The 25,754-nt window shown below is 33.1% G+C and overlaps 2 protein-coding genes and 2 non-coding genes across 4 annotated transcripts; 1 reads left to right on the forward strand and 3 right to left on the reverse strand.

Moving 5' to 3' along the window:
• The first annotated feature begins 8,369 nt into the window (after positions 1–8,369).
• Positions 8,370–9,073, forward strand: LOC11442071 (40S ribosomal protein S16). The gene has a single exon (XM_003615972.4). It carries the CDS (start codon positions 8,426–8,428, stop codon positions 8,846–8,848), a length of 423 nt encoding a protein of 140 aa, XP_003616020.1. The 5' UTR covers positions 8,370–8,425; the 3' UTR covers positions 8,849–9,073.
• An 832-nt stretch (positions 9,074–9,905) lies between these two features.
• On the reverse strand, positions 9,906–9,994 carry LOC112422297 (small nucleolar RNA snoR114). The gene has a single exon (XR_003012665.1). It is a non-coding gene; the product is annotated as a small nucleolar RNA snoR114 (small nucleolar RNA).
• Positions 9,995–9,999: 5 nt separating this feature from the next.
• Positions 10,000–10,070, reverse strand: TRNAG-GCC (transfer RNA glycine (anticodon GCC)). The gene has a single exon. It is a non-coding gene; the product is annotated as a tRNA-Gly (tRNA).
• A 3,903-nt stretch (positions 10,071–13,973) lies between these two features.
• Positions 13,974–25,489, reverse strand: LOC11434409 (uncharacterized). The gene is made up of 9 exons (XM_003615974.4): positions 24,933–25,489; positions 21,805–21,990; positions 20,886–20,978; positions 20,441–20,623; positions 20,210–20,312; positions 19,952–20,134; positions 15,320–16,263; positions 14,746–15,182; positions 13,974–14,586 (listed from the first exon to the last, which is right to left on the reverse strand). Exons 1-9 carry the CDS (start codon positions 25,179–25,181, stop codon positions 14,526–14,528), a joined length of 2,439 nt encoding a protein of 812 aa, XP_003616022.2. The 5' UTR covers positions 25,182–25,489; the 3' UTR covers positions 13,974–14,525.
• Positions 25,490–25,754: the final 265 nt, after the last annotated feature.

Raw genomic sequence — 25,754 nt, forward strand, 5'->3', positions numbered from 1 at the left:
TGTGCATTCATGTTATGTTGCATGAAATCCAAGAAATACACACAGACGTAAGAGAAAGAAATGATATTCTTCAAGAAAAATAGTAGTACTATAATAAAAGAAGTAACACTAGTCAATTTTATATATAGGATAAAAAAAGTTGTTTCAAGAGAGCATGTTTGGCCCTTTTTATTTTCCACTTCTCTTCTATTTCTAAGGAGAAGTTGGGCTAAACATAATTTTAATAAAAATAATAGAAGTATCTTTTTTTTTAAAGAAGGAAATCAAATAAAAGTGGTTTGGCCCTACTTTTTTTAGGTCTAAAAGTTACTTTTAGAATAAAGTTGAAAATTAAAACTTTTAAGTTAAGTTGTTTGGTATTTATTATTTTTTGCAACTTAATTAGTATTTTTAAGTTTTTTTTTTGACAAAAATTAGTATTTTTAAGTTGAAATTTGTTTGTTAAAATACTTTTTATAAATCTTTGAGATTTTATTACAAATTATCATAAATGAAATAAAATAATTTTCTTTATAAATATAAATTATGTAAAGACCTGATTATATAAAACATTGTTATAAAATAAATTGAAAGATTTTGTCATAAAAATAAAATTGAAAGAGTTTGGAAAATAATCCATTGTTAGAAACATAACATCTATTAAAAAAAATATACAAGAACAGGTTTGACCAATTGAGGATCATTTGTTTTTCTATTTGTACTAGTTTTTATTTTCGTACTGGTTTGGTTATAATCCAATAAAATATGAGCAATCGCAAGGTACTAAAGAAAATGCAATGAATATGCAACGAATAGGATCCAATAAAATAAAGTTTTGGCAGGTTTCCTTAAAAAAAATAGTGGGAATAATAAAATAAAATAAAAAATGGTTTATGTGGGAATCGATGGGTGGGAGCCCAACAGTAGCTCCGAAGAAGTTACGCAAAAGTTCAATTTTATATCTTATTTTTGAAGTCACTTTTATTTGATTTCCTTCTTTAAAAAAAAAAAGAAACTTCTATTATTAAGAACTTTATTAAAATTATGTTTGGCCCTACTTCTCCTTAGAAGTAGAAGAGAAGCGGAAAATAAGGAGGGCCAAACATGCTTAAAAGTTTTAATTTTCAACTTTATTCTAAAAGTAACTTTTAGACCTCAAAAAAGTAGGGTCAAACGCAATCTTAAGTAGAGTTATTAAGCTTAATAATTACTCCTCCTCTTTTTTTTTTTTTGACAAAAGAAATAATTACTCATCCTTTAAATAATAAGTGATCTTTTTGTCAAAAAATATTGTTCTAAAATAATTGATCTATTTCACTTTTTAATGAAATATTAATTACTTTTTTTCTAATTATAACTCTAATTAATATTACTTTTATCACTCTCAACTCAATATATTCAACTTTACATTTATGATAATGGTAAATTTATTAATATATGATAAGAGCACTTAGAACATTTCTCTTCGTCACTTATACATATTTCTTAATATATGTGAAATGAGAAAATTGTTCACTCAATTTGGGACTGAGGGATTAATTTTTATAAAATATTAAAATTATTTTATTGTTTTATCAAATATTTTAATTGAATGTAACTTATAAAAAAGGAGAAAGTAAGATGATTATTATTAATAAAAGAAATATTAATAATCATTTCAAAATTGTCTTATTAAGATATGAACTAGGCCTCTTTGAGGTTGTCAAGTAAAATTCTTAACGCTAAGGTGACAACATGATAGACTTTATCAATTGAATGTAATATAAATATTTCAAACATATAAAGTCATATTTTTATCACTAAGTTGACACATCATGAGATGAACTAAATATATTTTTTTTAAATTTCAAAAACTTAAGATAAAAGTAACGAACATCTTAACCAACAAATCAAATTTTGAGCTTACTTTTTTTAGAAACTTTTATAATATTTTTTATATATGCCAGCAAAAAAAAAAAACATTCATATATGTATGTATATATAGATTTAATAGCATAAACTAAATCTCCATGTAGAAATATTTTGTGGGGACAAAAATGTAATATTTAGATTCTTAATGCTCTCTTTGCTAGTTTTCTTGTGTTGTTGGTTTCCTTTTGTTGTAATTTGACTTGTGCTGTGAACTATTCTTTGCACAACTGGTGCTGGAATAGTTTGTTTTATCATAATAACAAAATATTTTAGCTTTTAAAAAAATAAAATTTTCTTTCAAAAAAAATTGTAAGGAGATAAGATTATTTAACTTAATTGACCCAGTTTTTTATTTAAGCTTGACCAAATAATTGTGTTGAGAGGCTTAACTTTTACCACACACTCGATTTAAATAAATTTGAGCCTTTTTTCGTCTAAGACACACTGCAAGGTTCAATGTCAAATTCAGATGAATATTTTCACCCAAACAATAAAGTATTGTCCATTGAATTATGTTTTGCAGACAAAAATAACTTTGATATTTGAAATTATTATAATCAGATGAATATTAAAATATTCATGAAAAGGGATCACGGAAAGTTTAGAACCATACAAAGATAATAACATTGCATCACCCTCCCCTCAGGTTTCAACTTTCAAAACATACAAAATTCTTTTTTCAAAGATGTTGAATTATATATTTTGATCCCGATATATATTTTTTCATTAAACTTGTTTTAATCTTGTTCAATGATTTTTTATTTTACCAAAATGATCTTATTTTACCAAGATATGTTAGTATTCCTTGAAAGTCCTTTTACCTTTAAATTTCTATTCAAAGAAATTATAATTTTTTCTTTGTTTTTTTAAGAAAGGAAATGATAATATTATTGACCTTTTTCTCCAATGCTCATTACGCGTCTTTTGCTAGGAGGTCGGTTTAGGTTCCTGGAATCTTATTATATATGGTGACAATGGTGTCTTATGTACCGTTTAGTCAGACTTTTTTTGGTCTAAAAACTACTTTAAAACAAAGTTAAAATAAAACTCTTTAAGGAATAAACTAAAGTTGTTTGATTTCTTTATTGTTTTTTAGTTTTGAAAGTTATTTTTAAGTTAAAAGTTGTTTGACAAAATATTGTACAAACTTTGAATTTATTACTTTTTTGGTGGTGTCCGGGGTTCGAACCCCGGACCTTGCATATATTTATGTGTTATCTTTATCAACCGAGATAAGTTCACTAAGACAAAACTTTGAATTTATTATGAATTAACATACTAAAAAAAAAAAAATTAAAATATTTTTTGAAGGGAAAAAATGTTTAAAATATAAAAGATATATTTTTACAAATACTATTTACTCAATGGCGTTTATTTTGTGTAACATGAATACAAATTTGTATCATCATCATATAAAGGACTTGTTAAATATCTGAGTAGGAGAAATAATTTAAGGAGGCTCAAATAATAACATAAATAATATCAAAGTAGTTTGGAAAATTAAAAACAATAATCATCTTTTTTAAACAAAAAAGAAACACAAATCATCACAAACTCAAACATTTATACTCTTCATCAACACAACTCCTATTTGATTTCTAACTTTATTCATGTAGCCTCCATCTTGTACTCTTCGTGGATTATATGAACTGATTTCTTCATTTATATTGCTTTCTTCGTCACGCTCAATCATATTTATTAAACTCTTCATCTTCAACTCCACACATTCGAATAAAGTTGTGGAGTGTTATTGTTGCAACTATGACCATTTGTTGTTTGATTAGTAAAAGAATTGTGGAGCTGAAAAATATATCTATAATTTGTATGTGTGCGTGTATATAAAGAGAATAGTTGATTTTTTGTTTTTCAATTATACTCTAAAAAATTTTGTTATAAGAATACCATATTTTTGGTGTCATTAAAAAAATATAAGAATTTAGTTTATAACAAATTCATTGAAAAAAATATGTTTAGTTTTTTTTAATAAGAAAAAGATACGCATAGTTTGTTGAAATATAAATGTGCAAAATATATATAAGTATAATTTTTTTAGGCATCTATACTAGTACTTTTAATTAAAACCAAAATTTTATAAAAAAATTATACGCATTAGCAACAATAAAAAAAATTATACGCATTATCGTAACAAAAAAATAGACAGACATAAAGTATTACTCTAAACGCTAATGTGTATGTATATTTGTGAGGTTGAAGAAAGAGAATAAATGGACTGGATAAAAAAAAATGGAAGAAAAAAGCAAATTGAAATATAATATTAAAAAATAAAATAAAAAAGGTTGTTATCATGAGTTGAAGAGAGATGCTTGTCAAATAAATTGCCAAGAAATAATTTTTTAAAGTAGCATTCAACAACTTTTTGTCAAAGCTCATTCCATACAATTTTGTGCATTCTAAAAAAATACTTTTTTAAAAAATACTTTATCAACTGGCTTATAGCTTATTTTTACCAAACACACTCATACTCGCAATATATGGCTGTAAAGCGCCAACGGTTCTTAGTCAAAAGATCAACATGAGTAAGGAAAAAAAATGCACCAATGGCAATAATGTCCATGCTTTTAAAAAATGGCAATGTCTACGAAGTGTTGAATGTGGTACTTCATTAAGTTACGAGGTTCTTTTACATATTAAACTCTCTTACGGGTTTAAATCCTAACATTAGCCAATATAAAATATTATAGTAAATATTTTTAATTTTGACCATGTGATGACTCAAGTTTAGTGGATCATAATCATCATATTATGAGGTATCTATATTAGATCACTTGTTGTCTTTTAGACCGAGATGTTTAGGGTTGTACGTCCAATCTTGATCAAGCATCTAGATTTGAGTTTGGAATTTATAAAATAAAAACTAAATATATAGTTTTTTTAGACTTTTTGATCAAGATCGGATGACTCTAAATACGCTGTTTTGGTGAACGCGGCTTCGTGTTCAATGCAGGGAATCCGTGTGCTTCTCTCCTCCCTTCTCTTTCATGGTAGCAATAAAAAATTTATGTGCTTACGTTTTGTTATGCTTTGGTGTCGATAATCTATCAATAGATCCGGTGAATCTACAAAATTCTGATAGAGAAAATTTATTAAAATTGTTGTAACCTGCATCAAGAATGAAGTAGTATATCATTCCAAATAGCAATTCCTTATAAAGAAAAAAAAAAGTATATCTCTATTCCAAAAAAATATGAAGTATACTTATATAACTTTGACCACTTATAAATAATTATAGTATTTGATTATCTATCTATTATCTCTAATATCTTAAACTTAGAACGAGTTTCTAGTTGCTTTCATGGGATGATCTAATGGCCATTCAAAGAATGTCCAGATATTATTAGAAATGTTAGCGATTGATACATTAGTTTATTGTGCTGTCTATATATCAAACGTTATTCATTTATAATTTGAAAGGATTTTTTATGAGTTCTCTCACAAATGATTATTTTGAAATTTAACAGTAATATAATAATGGCTTTGTATAGCAGTAGGGGTTGATTGGAGTGAATATGCTCTTTGATTAATCCAAACAAGACGATCTCTTCCAATTTAACTAGAGTTTATTAATTTGAATTGTGAATGTAGGGGTGTTCAATTCTCTTGAGAGAGAGCTTTTGCCATTCTTAGAGACCTTACCCAACTCAATAAATTAATTGCCATTCTTAGAGGCCTTACCCAACTCAATAAATTAACCTCTGCAGTTGGACACAGATAATACTCGATTTAAAAAATAAAAAAAAATAAAAAAAAGTCTACACAATTTTAACTTGAGCATTCGAGCTTATGTATAATATGGTTCTATTTGTTCCAAAAACAATATGACTCCCCATAAGCAAGTTTTACTTTCCTTTTTACTTCTAATCTAAACAAAATAAAGAAATCATGTTTTTCTCTCATTCTCTCCTACTATTGCCATTTTTTTCTCATATCAAATAATAGATGCTTTGTGATTTCCTATCGAGAATCTAACTTCCAATTGTGTCTACACAATTATCCTAAAAATACTAAAGAAAAAAATTAGAAAATCTAAATTGTGTAGGTTATGAAAAAATCATGGTGAAATCGAAGTGTCATTACTCACAATTTGAACAAAAAAATGGAATATGAAAACTTAAGATGATCATGTCTACTTGAGCTAATCCTTTTTCTTTTTGATAGAAAAGAAATACCCACTTACTTGAGCTACTCTAACATATATTTTAAGTAAAATGTATCTCTTTATTACATATAGACAAAAAACAAAATATTTAGAAAATATTTTCTTAAGAGGCATAGTACCGACAAAGAAATATTTAATACTATTGCGATGTGCTAATGTAATTGTTGGAAGCATATTTGGGTGTCAAGCACTCAAGAAACCAGATATGAATGCACATAACTGGAATTTATTTAGTGGAGGACCCAGAAAACAAAATATGTGGTAGTAATAGATGTTAAGAATTACATATCTATTAAAACACTCTTGAGGATGATGAAATGTGAACTTGATGAAAACAAAATGAGACATATCAAACCATTGTGTTAACACTTTTGGACAGTTTAACCGCATTAGTCAACTCTTTAACAAAACACCATATTCTACACTCTCAAACATTATTTTCATCCATATATTGTTTTGTAGACTTTCTCTCGATAGATTTGAAAAAGATTATGGCTTTGTTTGATTAAAAAAAATGTGTAACTAATAATCTAATATATAGTGGTTGAATTTATAGGAGATAGTTGATAAACTAGTTGTTATCCTATAAACAGGTTATTATATATGTAGTGTTTTTAAAATCAAGAGTTGAATTATCTTATAAAGGTTGCGGGAATTTAATATTTTTTTTATTGGGGAAATGGGTGTGGAGAGGGTTGGAGGAGAGGGAGAGTTTGTGGAATATAGTGCTTCGAGCGAAGTATGGTGAGATTGGAGGGAGGGTGCGGTTTAGTGAGGGGGTAGGATCGATTTGGTGGCGTCAGTTAAATCAAATTCGATTTGGTGTGGGATTGGTGGATGCTAGGTGGTTGTTGGATAATATTGTTCAGAAGGTAGGAGATGGGAGCACCACTTTGTTTTTGGAGGACCCGTGGTTGGATGACGTTCCGTTAGCTGTGTCTTTTTCTAGGCTATTTGAGTTGTCAGATTACAAAATGTCCACGGTGAGGGAGATGTTTTTATTAGGTTGGGGGATGATGGGAATGCGTGGCAGTGGAGGCGGAGATTATTCGCTTGGGAGGAGGGATTGGTGGAGGAGTGTGTGGGGTGGCTGGCTAACTCTCTTTTGCATGTGGATGTTGCAAATAGGTGGGTGTGGAAACTCCATTCCACTCACACCTATTCCGTGCAATCAGCTTATTCTTATTTAACGGCAGTGGACACTAACATCTCTGAAGATTTTGCTCAATTTTTATGGCTAAAAGTGGTTCCGTTAAAGGTTAACATATTTGTTTGGCATCTCTATCTGAATAGACTTGCTACAAAGGATAATTTGCGCAGAAGGAATGTTCTTGATCCGACCCTTGTGGCATGTGCAACCTTGTGTGGTAAGGAAGAGGATAGGGACCATTTGTTTTTTCATTGTGATCATTATGGACGGCTTTGGCTTTTGATCTCACAGTGGCTTGGTATTGTTACGATTCTACATGGTAATTTACATTCTCATGCTAATCAATTTTGTGGTCTTGGAGGTTTCTCAAAGAACTCTAGGACAGGTTTTACTATTATTTCGATTTCGGTACTATTTGTCATTTGGAAAGACCGAAACAGGAGAATTTTTCAGCATCACATTGATCATCTAGAAGCTCTTCTTGAAAGGGTTAAAATCCAAACGTATTGGTGGTTGAAAGCGAATTACATCATGTTTGATTTTGACTATCCCTTTTGGACGAAAAACCCTTTAGTTTGTTTAAAGACTGTTTTGTAATGTATGGTTTCTTTTAGGCTGTTTATAGCATTTCTGTATTGTAACAATACTTGTCAGTTACCTTAGGCACGCCTTGTGTTTGAGGGACTGCTTATTTCTTTAATATATTTCGCTTAGTTTCTTAAAAAAAAAAAAATCTTATAAATATGAAATAACGTAGAGAAATATGTTCAAGTAATATTTAATTTTTCCTGATTAACATAAGTGTAAAACTAAGAGCATAAATGATAATTAAGATATAAATTGATGAAAAAATGTTGGTTATCAAACATGTCTTTTTTTAATGTATGAACTTGTAGATACACCTTCCGGTCACTATTATAAACAAAATTTTGCATTTTAGATTCATTTATTAAATGATGTATGTAGTCTATAATAAAGACCATATACATCATTAATTGAGAGAAAAAAAAGAAAAAGAAAAAAAAAAGTAAGAATATATCGTGAATATGAGAGAAAGTCGTATTAATGAAATAAATAATAAATTTGGAGTTGGAGGGGCATTTTAGTATTTTTGAAAACCCACCCTATCGGAGGTCATATATATACTTACTGATGAATGAAACCCTAGAATTGGTTGCGGCGGAGAGGGAAAGAAGAAGGTGAGGAAAATGGAACAGGTACAATGCTTTGGGCGGAAGAAGAACGCCGTTGCAGTTACTCACTGCAAGAGAGGTCGCGGTCTGATCAAGATCAATGGATGTCCAATAGAACTGGTGGAGCCTGAGATTCTTCGTTTCAAGGCATACGAACCAATCCTCCTTCTCGGCAGACACCGTTTCAGCGGCGTTGATATGAGGATCCGTGTGAAGGGAGGAGGTCACACTTCTCAGATCTACGCCATTCGTCAGAGTATTGCTAAGGCTTTGGTTGCTTATTATCAGAAATATGTTGATGAACAGAGTAAGAAAGAAATTAAGGATATTCTTGTTCGTTATGATCGTACTCTTCTTGTTGCTGATCCTAGACGTTGTGAGCCTAAGAAGTTTGGTGGTCGTGGTGCTCGTGCTAGGTTCCAGAAATCTTATCGTTAGATTTTTTTATGTTATTGTTATGTACTTTTTTTAATAATTCAGTTTTATGTTATATTTCTGTGTTACATGTTTTTTGAATTGGTTGTTCTGTAAGATCCTGAATGCAATTGCCAAGTTGTATGATGAAGATTAGTTGGTAATTCAACAATCTCATTTCTATTGAAACCAACCAATAAAACAAGTTATGAATAAGAAGAAGAAAGATATACAATCTATTCTATTAAACATTCTACCAAAATCCTATTGAAAAATTGATTGAGGGTTGGAGTGTTTGGAATTTTTTTGGATATAACAAACTTTAAGAAAATTATGAATTATGGTAAATTTAGTTAAGAATCATACGAAAAAAGCACCTAAGGAATTTCCAAATTGATTGAGGGTTGGAATGTTTGCGAATACCCTCTTACGCGCGAGAATCCATCTTCCGTCACATGTCACCAACTCGACTCTCGTTCTTGGTCCACACCTCAGATAATTGTAGTCGTGTGTTATGATCCATTCCAACATTTTTCCAACCTTAAAACATTTTCTAACAAATTCATGAGCATCGTCGTTCTACCTCCTCCACAACCTTTTCATGAAACAACTAGAACACCATCACCAACCCTCTCTTTTAGGTGTGTACTACGAATGGTGCTGCGCTTTTGATGAAACGACTACAACACCATATGATGTCATAATATTGTCATATATCACATATTTTTCGAAGTTCTTAATCTCGATGTCTTTTTAATAATTTTTCTTATAGTTGTTGTGTCTAGGTCTTTTCTTACGTCTACCAATAACCACTTTCTTCAAACCATATAAACCTGATTTCTATTGTGACTTTCTTTTTAATATTATCGTTCTTAAGCAGATCCATTTGAGCTACTCTAATTTATATCTATTCTAAAACATTTGTTTTGCTATTGACAAAAGGCCAAATATTTGAAAATAAGTTTTCTAAAAATAACAGTGGCAAAATACTACGAATTTAATCGTATTAGGGCCAGGACAACCATGCATGCACATTTAGTGAGAGGGACCCAACAAAAAGTAAATGTGGTAGAAAAAAAATGAGCTCAGAAGTGCAAATTTTCGCAACCGAAGTTAGCGATAGTGATGAAACCCGTCACCACATTTGGCACTGGCCTGTCTTCATAGCCCAAAGTTGCACCAGCCGGGAATCGAACCCGGGTCTGTACCGTGGCAGGGTACTATTCTACCACTAGACCACTGGTGCTTTGGTGCAACTCTTTTACGCGTTTAAATACATATATGTTTCTTTGATAATTGAAGTTCGTTCATTTCAATTGATTTTTTTTTTTTTTTTGTTTTACAAAAACCACTGTCATTTTAAAACTTTTTATATTGTGTCCTTTCAAAAAAAAATTTGATATTGCTTGAACTATAGATGAAATAATTGTAAAATATATATGGAAACAGGAAGAGTGTGGTTTATAAGAAATGGAATTATCCTTCAACAACAAAAAAAGGTAGTTAATTAACTGTATTTTTAAAATAAAAAAGTGTTTTTATTATAGTTTTTTTGTGAAAGTTTATCATAGTTATAACCGAACAAATAATGGATTCTGTAATAAAAAAAAAGGTTATGCCTTTTTATTTTAATTTTTATAGGTTTCGTTCTCTAAAGATAATCTATTCGAGACGTGTCGAATGTTAAATATGAGTACAATCTTTTAAAACTCATAAGTTTATTATAGTTATAACCAAACAAATAATGAATTCTGTAATAAAAAAAGAAATGTTCTACCTTTTTATTTCATTTATCATAGATTTCATTCTCCAAAAACACGTCGAATGTTAAATATAAGTACAATCTTTGAACTTTGATTTTCAATACCATGAAGGCTTGTCATTTTGCTAGAACTAACACTCATTTGGTATAATTGCTTCTATTTTATTGTGGCAAGTACTATTCTATCACTAATTTAAAGTTAAAATACACAAATATTAATGTCACACAGGGAGAGGGTGGATCATATTGTGTTTTGAGATTGAGGATAAATTGCAATGTGAATCTTTGTGCTCTGAAGTCTTAACTCTCTTCTTTTGAAAGCATTTGCACCCATGTCAAGTATTGTGTTATCATTGTCATTTAGATGGAGCACACTGTTTTCTTTTTTTACAAAATAGAAATACTGTTGTAACTTGTAATTCATTTTTTAATATATAAGTCCACAAAGTTATCTTTTGCATTTGAATACCATTTATAATATATATTTTACAAAATTACTTTAGTTTCATTAATTATTTATAAATGAACCAGCTATTTAACGTCAAAAGTTTCATTTTTTTTATTTGATTTGTTTTGTTTAAAAAAAATAAATCAAAATGGAATATTAAACTATCCCCCAGCACAAGGTGTGTCAAATGAGATAGCTAATAATTACAACAATGTTTCAACAGCAATAACAATGGTTAGCCAACACCCAAACAAGAGTTTTGGCATCAAAAAAGTTGGTCATTCCTTACCTTCAAAATCACCCAAAAACTAGCAAACCAGATTAGATGCATAAATGAGCACCGCGACTTTTCAAGACCTAAAGATGTACCAAACTGAATAAAGTGGTCCACAATGGGTGAGGGGTCTGCTGAATGAACACCCAACCAATTACGAACTAGCTACCAAACATTACCAAAAAAGCCGCAAAACAAGAGATGGCCATCAGATTCGATTGAACCACAACTGCTGACACACAGCTGAGCATCCTGTTGAATAATTCCCCTTCGAAATAAAATAAATTCGTCTTCATAGACAATTTATTCCGAAAGAGTCGCCAAGCAAAAATCGAGACCTTAAGGGAGACTTTTTTTCCTCCAAAGAAGATTCGCAGAGACCAAATGAACAACAAAAGGAGTGAGAGGCAATCTATTAGATTTATTTTTTTTGCAACATATTTGTTTTTTTTTATTTTATAGAAAAATAAAATAATGGTGACCATTTGGATACAATTTTTCTATACTATCATAGTTTTTTTATATATAATTAATAGTTTAAAAAATATTTTTGTTTCTTTCATAAATACACCTAAAATAAGTTTTGAATATAACATAACATGGGCATAAATTTTTATATGTTTTACTAAAGGTCGGCTTACTTTTTATCTTTTAAGTTTTTATTTTATTTTTATTTCAACTAAATTTTTTTGTCGTATCCAGGATTCGAACCTCACACCTTATTTATTATGCATTGTTCTTACTAACTGAAGTTCACGCAGACATTTTTACTTCAACTAATAAGTATAAGACTTTATTTTCCCCATCATCTCCTTTTACAATTTTATTTTGAAAACACATATAATATTTTCAAAAATATCGTTGATAACCTACACATGTTAGCACAGAAAAAAGAACGGACATTTCAGTATCCGTCTTTTTTTCTAGTTTTTATAAAAATATTGATTCGTGAAAGGATAAATTGGTCTTAAAAAAGCTCTGACAAAAAAGTTAGCGTGTTATATAACTATGAAAGTGTATATTTTGTCGGGAAAAAAACTTTGAAATTGTATTTGTATAATGGTATTTTTTTATTTTTTTTTAAAATGGATATATTCCTTAAAAAAGATGAAATACTTAGATATTGGTCAACGGTGGACCACATAAATCACCATATAGATTAAGTTAATAAGTTATATCCTATTCCATATTTTAAATGGACCAAATAAAAAAGTCGGACACAAGGTAAAAACAACAAAAATTTCCTATCCTCCCCTTAAAAAAAAATCATATCCTACATGCTTAATTTTAAACAAATTCATCTTTCTAATAAATCACTAGATAGATCAAGTTATATCTTATTCTATATTATAAATGGACTAGATAAAAAAGTCGAACACAGTAAAAACGAAAAAATTCCTATCCTCCCCTTTAAAAAAATCATATCCTACTTGCTAAGTTTTTTAACCAACTCATCTTTCTAAAATAACGAATGAAAGAGAGCGATCAATAAAATAACTACATATTGTATTTTTTGAAAAGGCCAACTAATTGTGACTATTGAGATTGAATTTGCACAATGGAGATGTGGAAACTAAATCACACAATTGTAATACCAAATCACACAATTCTTTAAAAAAAAAATAAAGGTATAACTTACACTAATATGAAAAATACTTGTATGCCTCAAAATTTTAGACATGGGATTTGAACACTCACATAAAAGTACACATCATTTAATTAATTATTTGAAAAATACATTAGTTAGTTCTTTTCTTTTTATCTTTTTCCATTTTTGTAAGTGTCCAATTCGTGTACCCAAAATCTTATAACCACACGAGTTTCTCCACTTATATTATAAATAAATAACCCTAAAATGAACAAAACTGATTTTTTTTTTTTTTTTAAATAAAAGTAAAGAAAAAGACAGGTGCTCTCAACCAGAATAAGTTCAAAAAATAAAAGTTTAGTTATGATAAAAATGTGAAACAAGATCCCCTAAGAACCACAGGGCTAACATCACTTAAAAAAATTGTGAAACAAGAAAAAAAATCAACCCATCTATTTTGTCTAGTGCTCTAATCACTACCTGTGACTCAAACAAGGAAAATAGTTCTATTGACAAGTCCCTTTATCTGTGTACAATGACTAGTTCTTTATTAGTAATATATGATACAAAGTCTATGCTATTAAATAATCAAAAGAATGAAGCATGTTTTTCCATACATGTTTCTGGGGGCATCATCAAGGCAATTTTGAATAGCCATGGACTCCACCAAAGATACTGCTGTAATTAAGAAAAATAGGTAAAATATCACATAAAAGGAACAAAGTTACCTAATTTTCAATTTTTTATTTAAATAAAAAGGGGATTAACATTGCTTCACAAAAGAACAGTCAAGCATGAAACATTAATCAATTTTTCCCTTCACACTTCAAGCATCAGTATTTCAGACACAAACTAAAATCAAATCTCACTATCATGAAGACAACATGAACCAAACCATGTTATTGCTGTACTTTTGACAGATTATATTTATGAGTCTAAAGCAAGATTCAATCAAACTTTCCTTAATAACTACTGCTTGATCTTATTAAACACTAGGGTCATCATATACCTGCAACCTCCTATGCCCAAAATGTTAATTCAGGCAAATGACAATGAAAAATATGGGAGAACACCCAATTGCCAAGGAAAACACAATTCAATGTCACAAACTTATAGGTATCCATTCCTGTAAGATGTCTAAATTATTTCTATTTTACACTTCAAAGCTACAAACAGAACAGAAGTATAAACTCAACCTCAGGAAATCACCTGATATATATATACATCCCTAAATATTGAACAATAAAAACGCATGTAGGAGAGGAAAAAAGTTACCAGAATATACATGCACTTTTGTACAAAATACCAACTTGAGCAAGAAACACCGAAAAATGATAACACAACACTCAACCTAGTTTAGTCTAGTTCGTTAGCATCTATGGCTACTACCAACATTTTCCTACTTATTTGGTACTCTCATTTCTATCGTTCATCAATCTCTAGAAGAAACCCAGAGTTGATGGAAGGCATCTTCATTTTGAGACGAATGCACATTGATCTTACTTCTTAATTCTTACAAAATCGCCATCCTTTGGTAGCACCAGCTGAAAGGTAGGCAAGTCATAATATTTTCCATGTATTGACCATTATCGTTAGTGCTATTACATATTCACCATCCTTCATTGGCACTCAGTTCGAAAGCGGAGGAAAGTCATCTTCATTCTTCAAATGATAACCTTGCACTTCAATCCTGAATCTCAAACCATAGACACCCCCTTAAAGCAAAGGAAAACTAGGAGTACAAACTACAATCGTAGTGGTTTAAGCTCTAAACAAAGTTGCCAATGATTTAACATCATAAGGATTCTCTGCAGCAATGAATAAGCATCAAAGGAAAAAATTATTTTACCTTTTGGGATCTGCTACAGATAATGAATTAGACTTTTCCTCTGTTGCTATCTCCGTGTTAGGTACAGATACCCCAGAAGTAGAAATGCCTTGGTCTGGGTGATTGCTCACTTCAGTTCTTGGGGATCCACGAAGCTGAGGGCTACCAGAGCCAGACTCATGTTTATCAGACGAGTGAGGGAAACCATTAGCATGGCGTGCTCCCCACGTGGAAGGTTGAGAGAAATAGGTTTCTGAAGATCTGGGTCTACCATTACTAAGACCAGGATATACTTCTAGAGCAGGTTCAAAACTACCTTCCACAGACAAATTGACCTCTTGTGAAGCTAGAGCGAACCCATTGCTATGATTGTATCTCTGCAAATGCCCATGGGTACCGGGTGCAAGACCCCTTCCCCTACCCGGCATTGGCCTATTATCCCTGAATGGACGAGAAGTCTGCAAAATTATGAGATTAACACTTAAGTGACAACTAGATTATTGTAAAGCGCATTAAATATGTGTGTGAGTGTGTGTGTGTCAAATATTTTATAAGTGTCTATATGTGCATTCAGTTTTAATAACTATGTAGATACCATATTAGGGAAGTATGCTCCTGTTCCTCGTGGCTTTCTCTTTTCTTCTGCGCCGAAAGAGGCCATTGGTATAGTAGGATGGTTTACGAGGTAAAGTGGTCCCACAACACCATTTGAGTTTGTCTGGGGATGAATGCTGTGGTTCATCTGTAGACATTGACGAACAGTTTCCCACGAATTCCTATTATGAAACTTGGGAGACCTAGGAGGACTAGGTACCACAACAGGAGAGACAGGATAACCATTGCACATATGGCCATAATGTAGGTTTGCAATGTGACTGTCATAATCCCCAGCAAGGTCCAACAATGATTTTGAAGCTTCAGTCCCCCCAGAAACACTATTATTGTATCTATCACTATGAAAGAAACCATTTTCAAGATTATTAGCAGCATCTCGTAAAACTGTTGAACCATTAGATGCCATATTCTTTTCATCAGTGTGTGATCTGGGAGAATTGCTTACCATACCATGCTTCTCTTTCTCATCATCAAATATAGAGTTTACATCAGTTTCGCTACAACTCCTACTTTCAGCTTTCCCATTTGAACAATGTGAAAAACCATTAGTGCTCGCAATGCCTAAGACTCCGGACGTTGCAACATGTTTAGAATCTTCACCAAGTTTGTAAATTGCAACTGTATTTCCATCTCCAGAGGAGTCGAATGATGACCCTTCCAAAGAACTGATATCTTTTACTACATATCTTTCTCTTTCACTTCTAATTTCATAATTATGTTGATTTCCAGTTATCATATCCTTGGATCCAGTAGATAAACACAAAAATGAATTGTCTTCATTCCCTTGATTGCTTCCATGCCTATCCAAAGTGTTTGCAAAAAACCTATTAAGCTCATCTGCTATTCTATCTTCCGGTAACATAAGAATCCAGCCAAGTTTACGGGCACCATACTTAAATGCACTGCGTATTCGATAGAAATTACCTGAAAGAAATAAATGAATACCACCATTGTAATATGACATCAGACGACATGAATGGATCATTAGACAAATGCAAGGTACCTATGACTAATTCTTTTACGCTCTCTGATCCACGGATAGTATACAAAACCAAAACAAATTATGCAAATCAGCAGCAGTGCTAAAGTGGGAGTGTATGTAAAGGCAGTAGACAAATGTTACTAGTTGTAGTAAGAGTAGACAAGATTGTCTACTGTATTTATGTAGGCGCAATCATGCAGGGAAGGAACGGAAAGAAAGTAACCAATCCACTGCGGCATTTTTACAGATAAATAAATGGTGGTTTAGTTATTATGCCTTTTGATCTAAGCATAGCTCAGCAAATAGCTAAGGACATTATGAATTCAAAACAAGAAAAACATACATAACAATTTCACCCATAACTGTTCTAAGCCCTACCGTTCATAGAAAACAAAAAATGAGAGAGAAATATAATACAACATAAAGAAGACACACTGCAATATAGGATCTTCAATGTACTGAACTTTACCAACCGCCGTTTCCTTTCAAGAACTACAAAGTACATCCATTACAAACTGTGCTGGTGCAAGTTGTGAGGATTATTGTCTATAGTTGTAATTTTCTGAGGCAATATACAAGGGAAAAACGTACATTCTAGGAAGCCATTCCTGGCAAGTATGATGCCTTTGTCCATATATCGAGTTGTTGCGTAGGGGGGGGGGGGGGGGCATTTAGATAGCCTTTCTTACCAAAAATGAATGGTGAACAGTCATAAAGTCAGATATCAAAAATGGCTAGGTCACAGATGGGATTGAGATTAAGTATCAAGTGTTGAAGCAGTAAACTGTGCCCTAAAGGAGTCACCACAGATCATAGAGATATAGATATTTCCAAGGATAGGTAGTCCATCACATGGTATCCAAGTCTCTATGATTTGGTGGGAGGCGGCGATTTTAGCTGCATCTTATCTCATAAATCGTTTACCTTCTAATGTCCTTGCCTCCAAAACTCCTATGGAGGTTGTCTTCATTCTATTCTGACGTGTCCACCTCCAATAATCCTCGCTCTACCTAGGACACATTTTCTTCTCCTATAGAGTTTGATGTTTAATTTATCTCCATAATTAGCTTCTAGTTCCTTCTATAAATAAGAATCTTGTTATTATTTATTTCGAAATTCATCCTACTTAATGCAGGGTATTTGTGGGATCTAATGGGCCGTATTCATTTCCGGACCTTCCGTCGCTCTTCTCTGCCAAGCCAACAACTGAATCCTCCAATTCCACTGTTCATTATGTTTTGTTGTCTATCGTTTTTCCAGCTTCTAAGTAGTCTCTTCTAGCACCACAAACATTGTAAAAGTGTTTGGCCTCTATATTTCCAAGGATAGACTCGTTTCCAAGGATAAACTCATCCATGGGTCCAAGTTTTCCCTGTGTGAGTTAAACCATCTTATTTCCTTAGTTCACATCTCTTAGAATTTGGGTTGGGCCTAACTGAACCTTACAAAACCGGCATGTAAGGTGAGGGCTACATAGGTCATATCTCAATGAGGGACTAAATCCACCCCTTCAAACCCAACACAACGAAGGTGTTGGAGATTTCAATGAAGGAAACCCAAATGCCGCAATTAGGCGGCTGGGGGCGGACTGCAATGAAGGCAGAATTTCCAACACACTCCCTCACGCTCGGGCCCAATGAGCCAGAAGCGTGGACAGTGCGGAAACACAACAACATATCTAGTATAGACTCTGATACCATCTTAGAATTTGGGTTGGGCATAAACCTTACAAAACCAGCGTGTGAGGTGAGGGCTGCCCAAACTTTATAAACACTACATAGGCCATATCTCTAGACAATGTGGGACTAAATCCACCCTTTCACACCCAACACAATGAAGGTGTTGGAGGCTGCAATAAAGGCAACTCAAATGCCTCAATTAGGCGGCTAGGGGCGGATCGCGAGGAAGGAGGAATTTCCAACAACCTCCCCTGCTACTTTCCCTTTTGGTGTTCTCCCCTCTCTATTCACACAACACATAATCCATGTCCATTCTGTTAACAATTTTCTGGCATCGTTTTCCAACGACTCCCCATCTTCAACTGCATCCAGCACCATAAATCCTGATGGTTCTTCCAATATTTTTTAGTCTTCCTCTCGTCGTCGTCCTCCTCAAAATGATCATCCCATTCAAACCAAATTAAAACCTGGTATTGTCCAACACCAGCTATAGCCCATACTCCTACTAACAGTTTTTCAATCTTCCTCTACAAAACAGGCCTTGTCCTCCCATGGGTGGAAAAAGTACTGGCCTATCAGACTACATGTTTAGTGCCACTTCCGACAGGCACATCTGCATTTGGATGTAAGTGGGTATTTCGCATCATATCTAAATCATGATGGTGCATTTAATAAGTATTGTTAAAGACTACATGTTTTGAACCTTCCGCATCATATCAAATTGGTTCACTAGATTTTAAGTTATGGTTGATGTGAACCGGTTTTAATGCACACCCCTAAAAGAGTCCCACGTTGGTTGAGAGATGGCCTGAACAAGCTTTTATAAGTGGGGGGGAGCAATCCTCACCGCACAAGCCAGTTTTGTGGGGTTGTGTTAGGCCCAACCATGGTATCAGAGTCTCCTCTAAGATCCATTAGGCCACCTGCTAACAAATTTCAGCTATCAGGCCATCCACCATTTATATCCACACACCAAGCCCAATAGTGTTGGGTGTGAGGGGTGTGTTACAGAGGTCACATTGGTTGAGACATGGCCTGAAGTGTTTATAAGTGGGGGCAGTCCTCACCTCACGAGCCAGTTTTGTAAGGTTGTGTTAGGCCCAGCCATGACTTCCAAGTATCTAAAGGCTTTCAACATCAGCATGGTTGTGTTTGTTCAAACTTCACCCCATGTAATTAAGCCTATTACAGTCCAGATTGTGTTCACCATTGCCCTCTCCAATATGTGGTCTCTCCAACAAATTGACTTGAACAATTATTTCCTCCACACGATTTTGGAAAAGGATGTCTACATGACTCAGCCCCCTGGGTTTGAATCAGCAGATAAGAGGGCGATCTGCAAATTGCATAAAGCCGTTTATGGGCTCATGCAGGCCCCAAGAGCCTGGCAGAACAGGCTTACGACTTTTGTCTGTTATAGGTTTGACCAAAGTAAGCGCCAGTCCAGTCTTCCCATTCTTCATCAGAATGGCTGTTATCTCAACATTTCTAATAATGTAGATAGCATCATTGTCACAGGTGATTCCTCTCAGGAAATTATTAGTGGCAAGGTAACTAAAACCGGACCATTCGGTTTGACCAGTTGGACCATGAACAGGACGCATATCAGGTCCGGAACAACTACAAAACCACTCTATGAAAAACCACTTAATTAGTGAGTTGGTTAGACCAAATAAGGCATGTTGCCTATAAATAGAAATAGGGGTCAAGTGGAGAATTAGGAAATTAGTGAAATTATGATTGGGAGAGTCTGGCTCTCACAAATACTAGGAACTTGTATGTTCTTGATGCTCATTCAATAATAATCGTTAGAATTATAACATTCTAACAAGAATAATATATCTTTTCATTCCAATCTGATCCAGGTCCTATCACATATTACAACACAGCCACAAAACATTAAAAGCGCAGTTCAAGAGTTGCTCCGACTAAAAGGAAAAGCACTTCATACCTTTGTTGACACTACGGCCAAGGTTGTTGTTTTCCTTTAGTGGATCAATGATGTTAAGGTGCTTATGGGGAAATGCACGCAAATTTAGATCGAGCCCCCTTGGAGGTACCGAGAATGATTCCACGCAGCTTCTAATGAATTCATCAGTCAGCAGAGTATTTCCCCCATTTTCCAGTGCCTCAGCTTCACACAACAACAGAGAATCAAAAAACCAACCGAGCTAAAGCTACTTGATGATTCGAAAAATACCTTGCATACCTACTACATCAGGCGGAGATGATTTGGCAACTGGTCCCTTCAAACTTACACAATAATTGTCCCAATCAAATTTGCTGAAGTAGTCCAAAAATCTGTAGAGAACCTGGAAAAGGGCAGGGTGCATAAAATGCTTATTGAAAGGATGCATCACCAACATTATGTGATTCAGATTTCTTTTTCTTTCTTTTTCCTTAAAAAGTATGATTCAAGTAGATTCAATGCAGAACTTACTGCTAGAGGACCATCTAAGGACACATGAAATCGATGGAAAATATACAGAACTAGTGTTTCCAAAGCATATGTAGAGATCAGCCCATGGTGGGCACCAAGAATACGACTCTCATAGTAGCACCAAGCTTTAATCAGGATGATACTACGTTTGAAGATATGATCCTTGGCTACAAGACGGTCAACCTACAAAATATAAATTCAGAATTCAGTTAGCAGAAGATACAATGGAAACAGTATTATACAACACGATGAAATTCATAACACTTGTTTCAGAAGTCTTGAGAATAGTATAACACGAAGAAAATATTAAGAAGATGAATCATCCTTTGGAAGTGTTGTGTAAAGATCTTGTCCAAAAAAGTGTTGGGTAAAGATGGAGAAAAGTACATTTGAAACAGTTTGTCACAAAATTATCATGGGTCTTAAGAGGCTACTTCAATAATACCTTCTCAAGAAAACATAATGTACTGAGTCCTCCTAACTGATTGAAAGAGATGTCTACAACAATATTCTGTACAAGACATTTTACAAGCTTAACCTGCAGAAAAAGAACCACCAAAATATGAACCAGTGGATAAAATCAAAAAAGAAAACTGCTATGGAAAGAACCCGCCAAAAAAAAAGCATTTAGCATTTTCAGTAAATACATTGTTTCAATATTTTCAAGTATAAGAAATATAAAAGTCAAGTTAATTCAGCAATATACTGGCTAAAAGAATCAGCCTACAACATCAGTTTCCAGTCCATATAGAATAAAGGGAAAATAAAGTTAGATTTAAAATCAACAAGAGTTCCCGGGAACTACTTCAGATTCTAGGTGAATCTATCTACCAAAATAAAGTTCACTATCCACGCATACAAGGTAGAGAGGGAAAAGATATTTCTGTAACTTAATAAGCATAAATCACGAGGAAATGTGTGCTTGCGTGAAAATTTTGGGTCTATCTTAATTTTGAATTTTGATACACATAAAATAGAAAGGGGTCATATCAAAATTTGTAAAACTTAATGACATAGGCCAAAAAAGTTCACATAATAAAGTCCTGTGAAATTTTATGAAAGGATCCATTCTCAAACCACAATTGAAACACTCTTAACACTGCCTGCTTAGGAAAATAGGAACAGATGGTAATAGAAGAGACAGTCATCTGTACGTTTGAAAACAAATAAATGTTTCAAAAGAGTGAAAAAAATAAATAAATGCTTTGATATACAACCATTCCCTCCCAAATAAAAGTAAAAATTAAAAGACAGATTCAGAATTTTCAAACTCAGCTGGCGATTTCTAGTTTATGGGCAACGAATGTTTCACAAACTAAGTTGTATTCCATTCATAAGGTATCGGGGAAGGGGATAGAAAGAACCTCTGCATCAATGAAACGAACATCCTTTACTTCATATTCAGCAGCATCATTGTTTTCCTCTCCCCGAAGAACAGCATGAACATCAGATACCAAGCCATCCTCAATGTTTTGAGGACTAAGTGCAGTCAGATCAATATCTCCATCCGGAAGATATGTTTTTAACGGAACTGATCCATATGGAAAGACCTGAAATAGAGAATATGTAAAATTGGTTAAATAATACCGCCTTAGAAACAATCCTAACATCAGTACCTTCGGAGAAATAAGCACTAAATTGAACAAGCACTTTCAGAGAAATAAGTCAATAATAATAAAGGCATATCAGATTGTTTATGTTTGTGCGGCATAAACAATCTGCCTCAGTTATAAGGCCAACCTATAGACATAGTAGTCAAAGGGATTGATACAGAAACAAGAAACCAAAACACGCAATATAGAAGGCAGATGAAGTACAAGCCAATCTCGTGCTAGGAATGCCTTTATTGATAACTATAAAATAAAATAACCCAAAAAGCCCAGCCATTTTCTAGTTAATGACTTTTATTTGGACAAAACTAAAATCATAAGTTTTCACAAATCGAAGTCAATTGCTATAATATAACTTTCTGAAACAAATATTACACAATAAAAACAACTTCCAAAGATGGATCTTCTTTTATGAATCAAACAAACAAACAATCAAGCCTTATTCCACTAAGTGGGGCTAGCTAAAATAGAATTTGGAGAACCTGGGATTCGAACCCCTTACATAAACTTCATATTAACAGACCGAACCACCAGACCATTTCCAATCTTTTATGGATCAAAACAATTCATAAAATATTTGATTCTAATCATCCAGTAATAGTAGTTGTTACAAACACAAAACACCAATAAAAGTGAGTTAAATGGAATGCCAGGGAACATTGATGGAATGTTAACATTTAGACTATTTTAAAAGAGGGTCATTTAGTCAAATACAGTAATTTTCTTCAACTAAGGCTAGTTAGTAATGTCTCTATCCTTGAGCAAAATCCTTAAACAACATGCATTTGAAACAGAAGTAAGAAACACTTATATTGTCACCGAGTACACACGTTGATTCAAGAACAGCAGTTATTACGGTGCCTCCTAGAATTTGGGCTTACAATATTCTTCAGTGTGTGCCAAGTGCCATGGGTATGCGGTATATTTCATACTGAGTATTGGGTACATAGTTCATATGTTTATGTTCATGACATGTTCTGCTATACTAATAAGTGTACTGCCAATAATTTTCTATCTAATCAAAAACTATTAAATTACATATGAACTATGTCGACCCCCATGTACAAGGTTCTTGACATGTTCTGCTATACTTATAAGTATGCTACCAATAATGCTCTGCTATATCAATCTTTTCATAATATAATGTGAAATAAAAAATAAAAACATGGAAAGGTAATGGAAAATACTACGCATTTAATTCCATCAAACTCCGCTTTAATTTACCTAAACAACAAGACTCGTCTGGAGATAATATTTCTTTCATAACAATTGGCAACAGCTTTTTCAAATTTCAATGTTGTTGTTTCCCACAAGGAGTAAACACTAACAACAGCCCTTTAATCACTGCTTTCCCTCTACCACTTAAATAGAAACACTTCATCTTCCATTACCTTCCCAATTCTAAAAATTCTCACTTCAAAATCAAGCTTTCTCCAAACATTTGGCAACAGCTTCTGCACTTTTGTTGTTTTTCATGAGGGGTTAACACTAACAGAGCAACCCTTTAATGATCGCTTTCTCTCTCCCAGTTAAAGAGAAACACTTCACATGTCGTTATCTTCCCAATTCTCAAAAACTATCACTTCAAAATCAAAGCTTTCTTCATTCATTTCATCAGGCTCCTACCATCTATCTACCCATCCAACACTCAGATTCACATATCTAGCTCCCACCAAAGTAAAATCATGACCGACATCTCTAACAAGCTTCAATACTCACCACCAGTTCACCTCTTCTGTAAATTACATAGAAAATTAATAGGAATTGGTTTGCAATAGTACCTTATATTCAAAGTTTAAAGGGACGAGAATCCAATTCTATTTCACTCCTCACAACTCTTAGAAGTACTAATAATTTAATAAATTTTACTACATTCAATAGTTGATAATGACGGTTTAGGGTTATACCACGTCCGCCTTATACAGATTCGAAAAACAAGATTGATACCACGAAAAGCACCCTTCAAGAACTAATCCCCTCATTGGATCACTGATTCATTCAAACTCACCATATACCTCCAATCATTCCACCATGATTTGCTCAACCATACAAATCGCACACCCAACAATAACATACTTTCTTTCACATTTATTCAGCTAAACCTAATTTCCATCATCAAGCTATAAGACAGTAAACACGTGAATACATCCCGTATCACATTATTCTTCTAGCTCATAATCAAATAATTGAACAACACACACATTCTAAACAGCAAAGTTAATCACCGATATCACACACTAAAAAACCACTGCCACAACAACACACGCAACTCTAAATTCCATCAGAACCCTCATAATCATTCAATTATCACCAAATTCACAACAACAACACAAAAACCTACCTAGCATCATCAAAAAGCTTAACCCTATAAAAACCCTTTCATACTCAATTAACCGTCGCCAAATTCACAAAAGCAACAAGAAAACCTAGCATCAACAAAAAACCTTAATCGTATATAACACTAAAAATCTTCATAGTCAATTAATCATCCCCAAAATTATCACCAATGTCACACACTAAAAAAAGACATAATAAAACACTATCACAGCAACTCCAAACTCCTATCAAAGTCTTCATAATCTATCAATCATCACCAAATTGTCATCAACAAAAAACCTAGCATCATTGAAAAGCTTAACCATGTAAAACACTAAAAACCTTCACCAATGTCACACACTAAAATAACATAATCAAACACTATCACAATTCCAAATTCCATCAAAATCTTCATAATCAATTAATCATCATAAAATTCATACAAACAAAAAAAAAAAACTAGCATCATCAATTTTTTTAATTATATATAATCAATTCAATAATATCAACCAAAGCAACAAAAAATGAATTAACCTAAAAATGGAAGAAATCGCAAAATCAATCACCTCACAGCGAGCACCATAACGAATAAGTCTCTGAACGTAATCAACAACTTCTCTCCTCCGTCTATCAGCGGCGAGAGTAGGTTGAATTCGGCGCAGAATCTCAGCGGTGGTTTGTTCGGCCGCTGATGAAGCTTCATCGGTGACGGAAGAAGGATCGGGATTGAAAACAGGAAGCGGCGGCGACGGCGGTGAAGAAGAGTAAGGGCGATCCTCCGCGAAAACGACGCCGTTTAGATGAAGATCGCCCATAATGATTATAACGATAACGATGAAGGTGAAGTAAAGGAGGGAAACGATGTCGTTTCGATGGGGACCACAACCCCGGAATCGGAGCCCGGGGTAAAATTGGAAGAAAAAATGTTTTAGAGAGAGAGAGTGGTGGTGGCGCGTGAGGAAGGGATGAGAGAGATGAAAGGGAAAGAGGTAAAGGTTGGTGTTTTTTTGTTTTTGTTTGAAGACGGTGTTGGTGGAAAGGGTAAAATGGGAAATATAAGGGGGGAAGTGTAAATAAAATAAAGGGGTGTGTATAGTAAAATGAGAGAGAGAAAGAAAGAGAGAGATTATGAAGAGGAAAATAGAAGTAGGGCTGTTTTTTTGTTTGTAGTGCTCACCGAGTCAAACACAAACGGTGGCTCCTGTTTCTGATTTTTTTTATTTTTTATGACTCAAAATTCTCTTGTTTCGGATTTTGATATTATAGAAGGGAAAGGATCTTACAAAAAATAATCCTAAAAAAAAGCTATATAAAAATAATAATAATGAATTATTTTTTTAAGAAAATAATAATGAATTATAAATTAACTTTATTGACTAAAATATTTT

This window comes from Medicago truncatula, chromosome 5 (genome assembly GCF_003473485.1).
Source record: "Medicago truncatula cultivar Jemalong A17 chromosome 5, MtrunA17r5.0-ANR, whole genome shotgun sequence".
Lineage (NCBI taxonomy): Eukaryota > Viridiplantae > Streptophyta > Magnoliopsida > Fabales > Fabaceae > Medicago > Medicago truncatula.

Coding starts and splice junctions, on each gene's coding strand:
- LOC11442071 (XM_003615972.4), top strand. CDS start 8,426: ATGGAACAGGTACAATGCTTTGGGCGGAAGAAGAACGCCGTTGCAGTT.
- LOC11434409 (XM_003615974.4), bottom strand. CDS start 25,181: ATGGGCGATCTTCATCTAAACGGCGTCGTTTTCGCGGAGGATCGCCCT. Junction 20,624..20,885: donor CATTATGTTTTCTTGAGAAG/GTATTATTGAAG, acceptor TATATTTTGTAG/GTTGACCGTCTTGTAGCCAA. Junction 16,264..19,951: donor TGGCCGTAGTGTCAACAAAG/GTATGAAGTGCT, acceptor TATTTCTTTCAG/GTAATTTCTATCGAATACGC.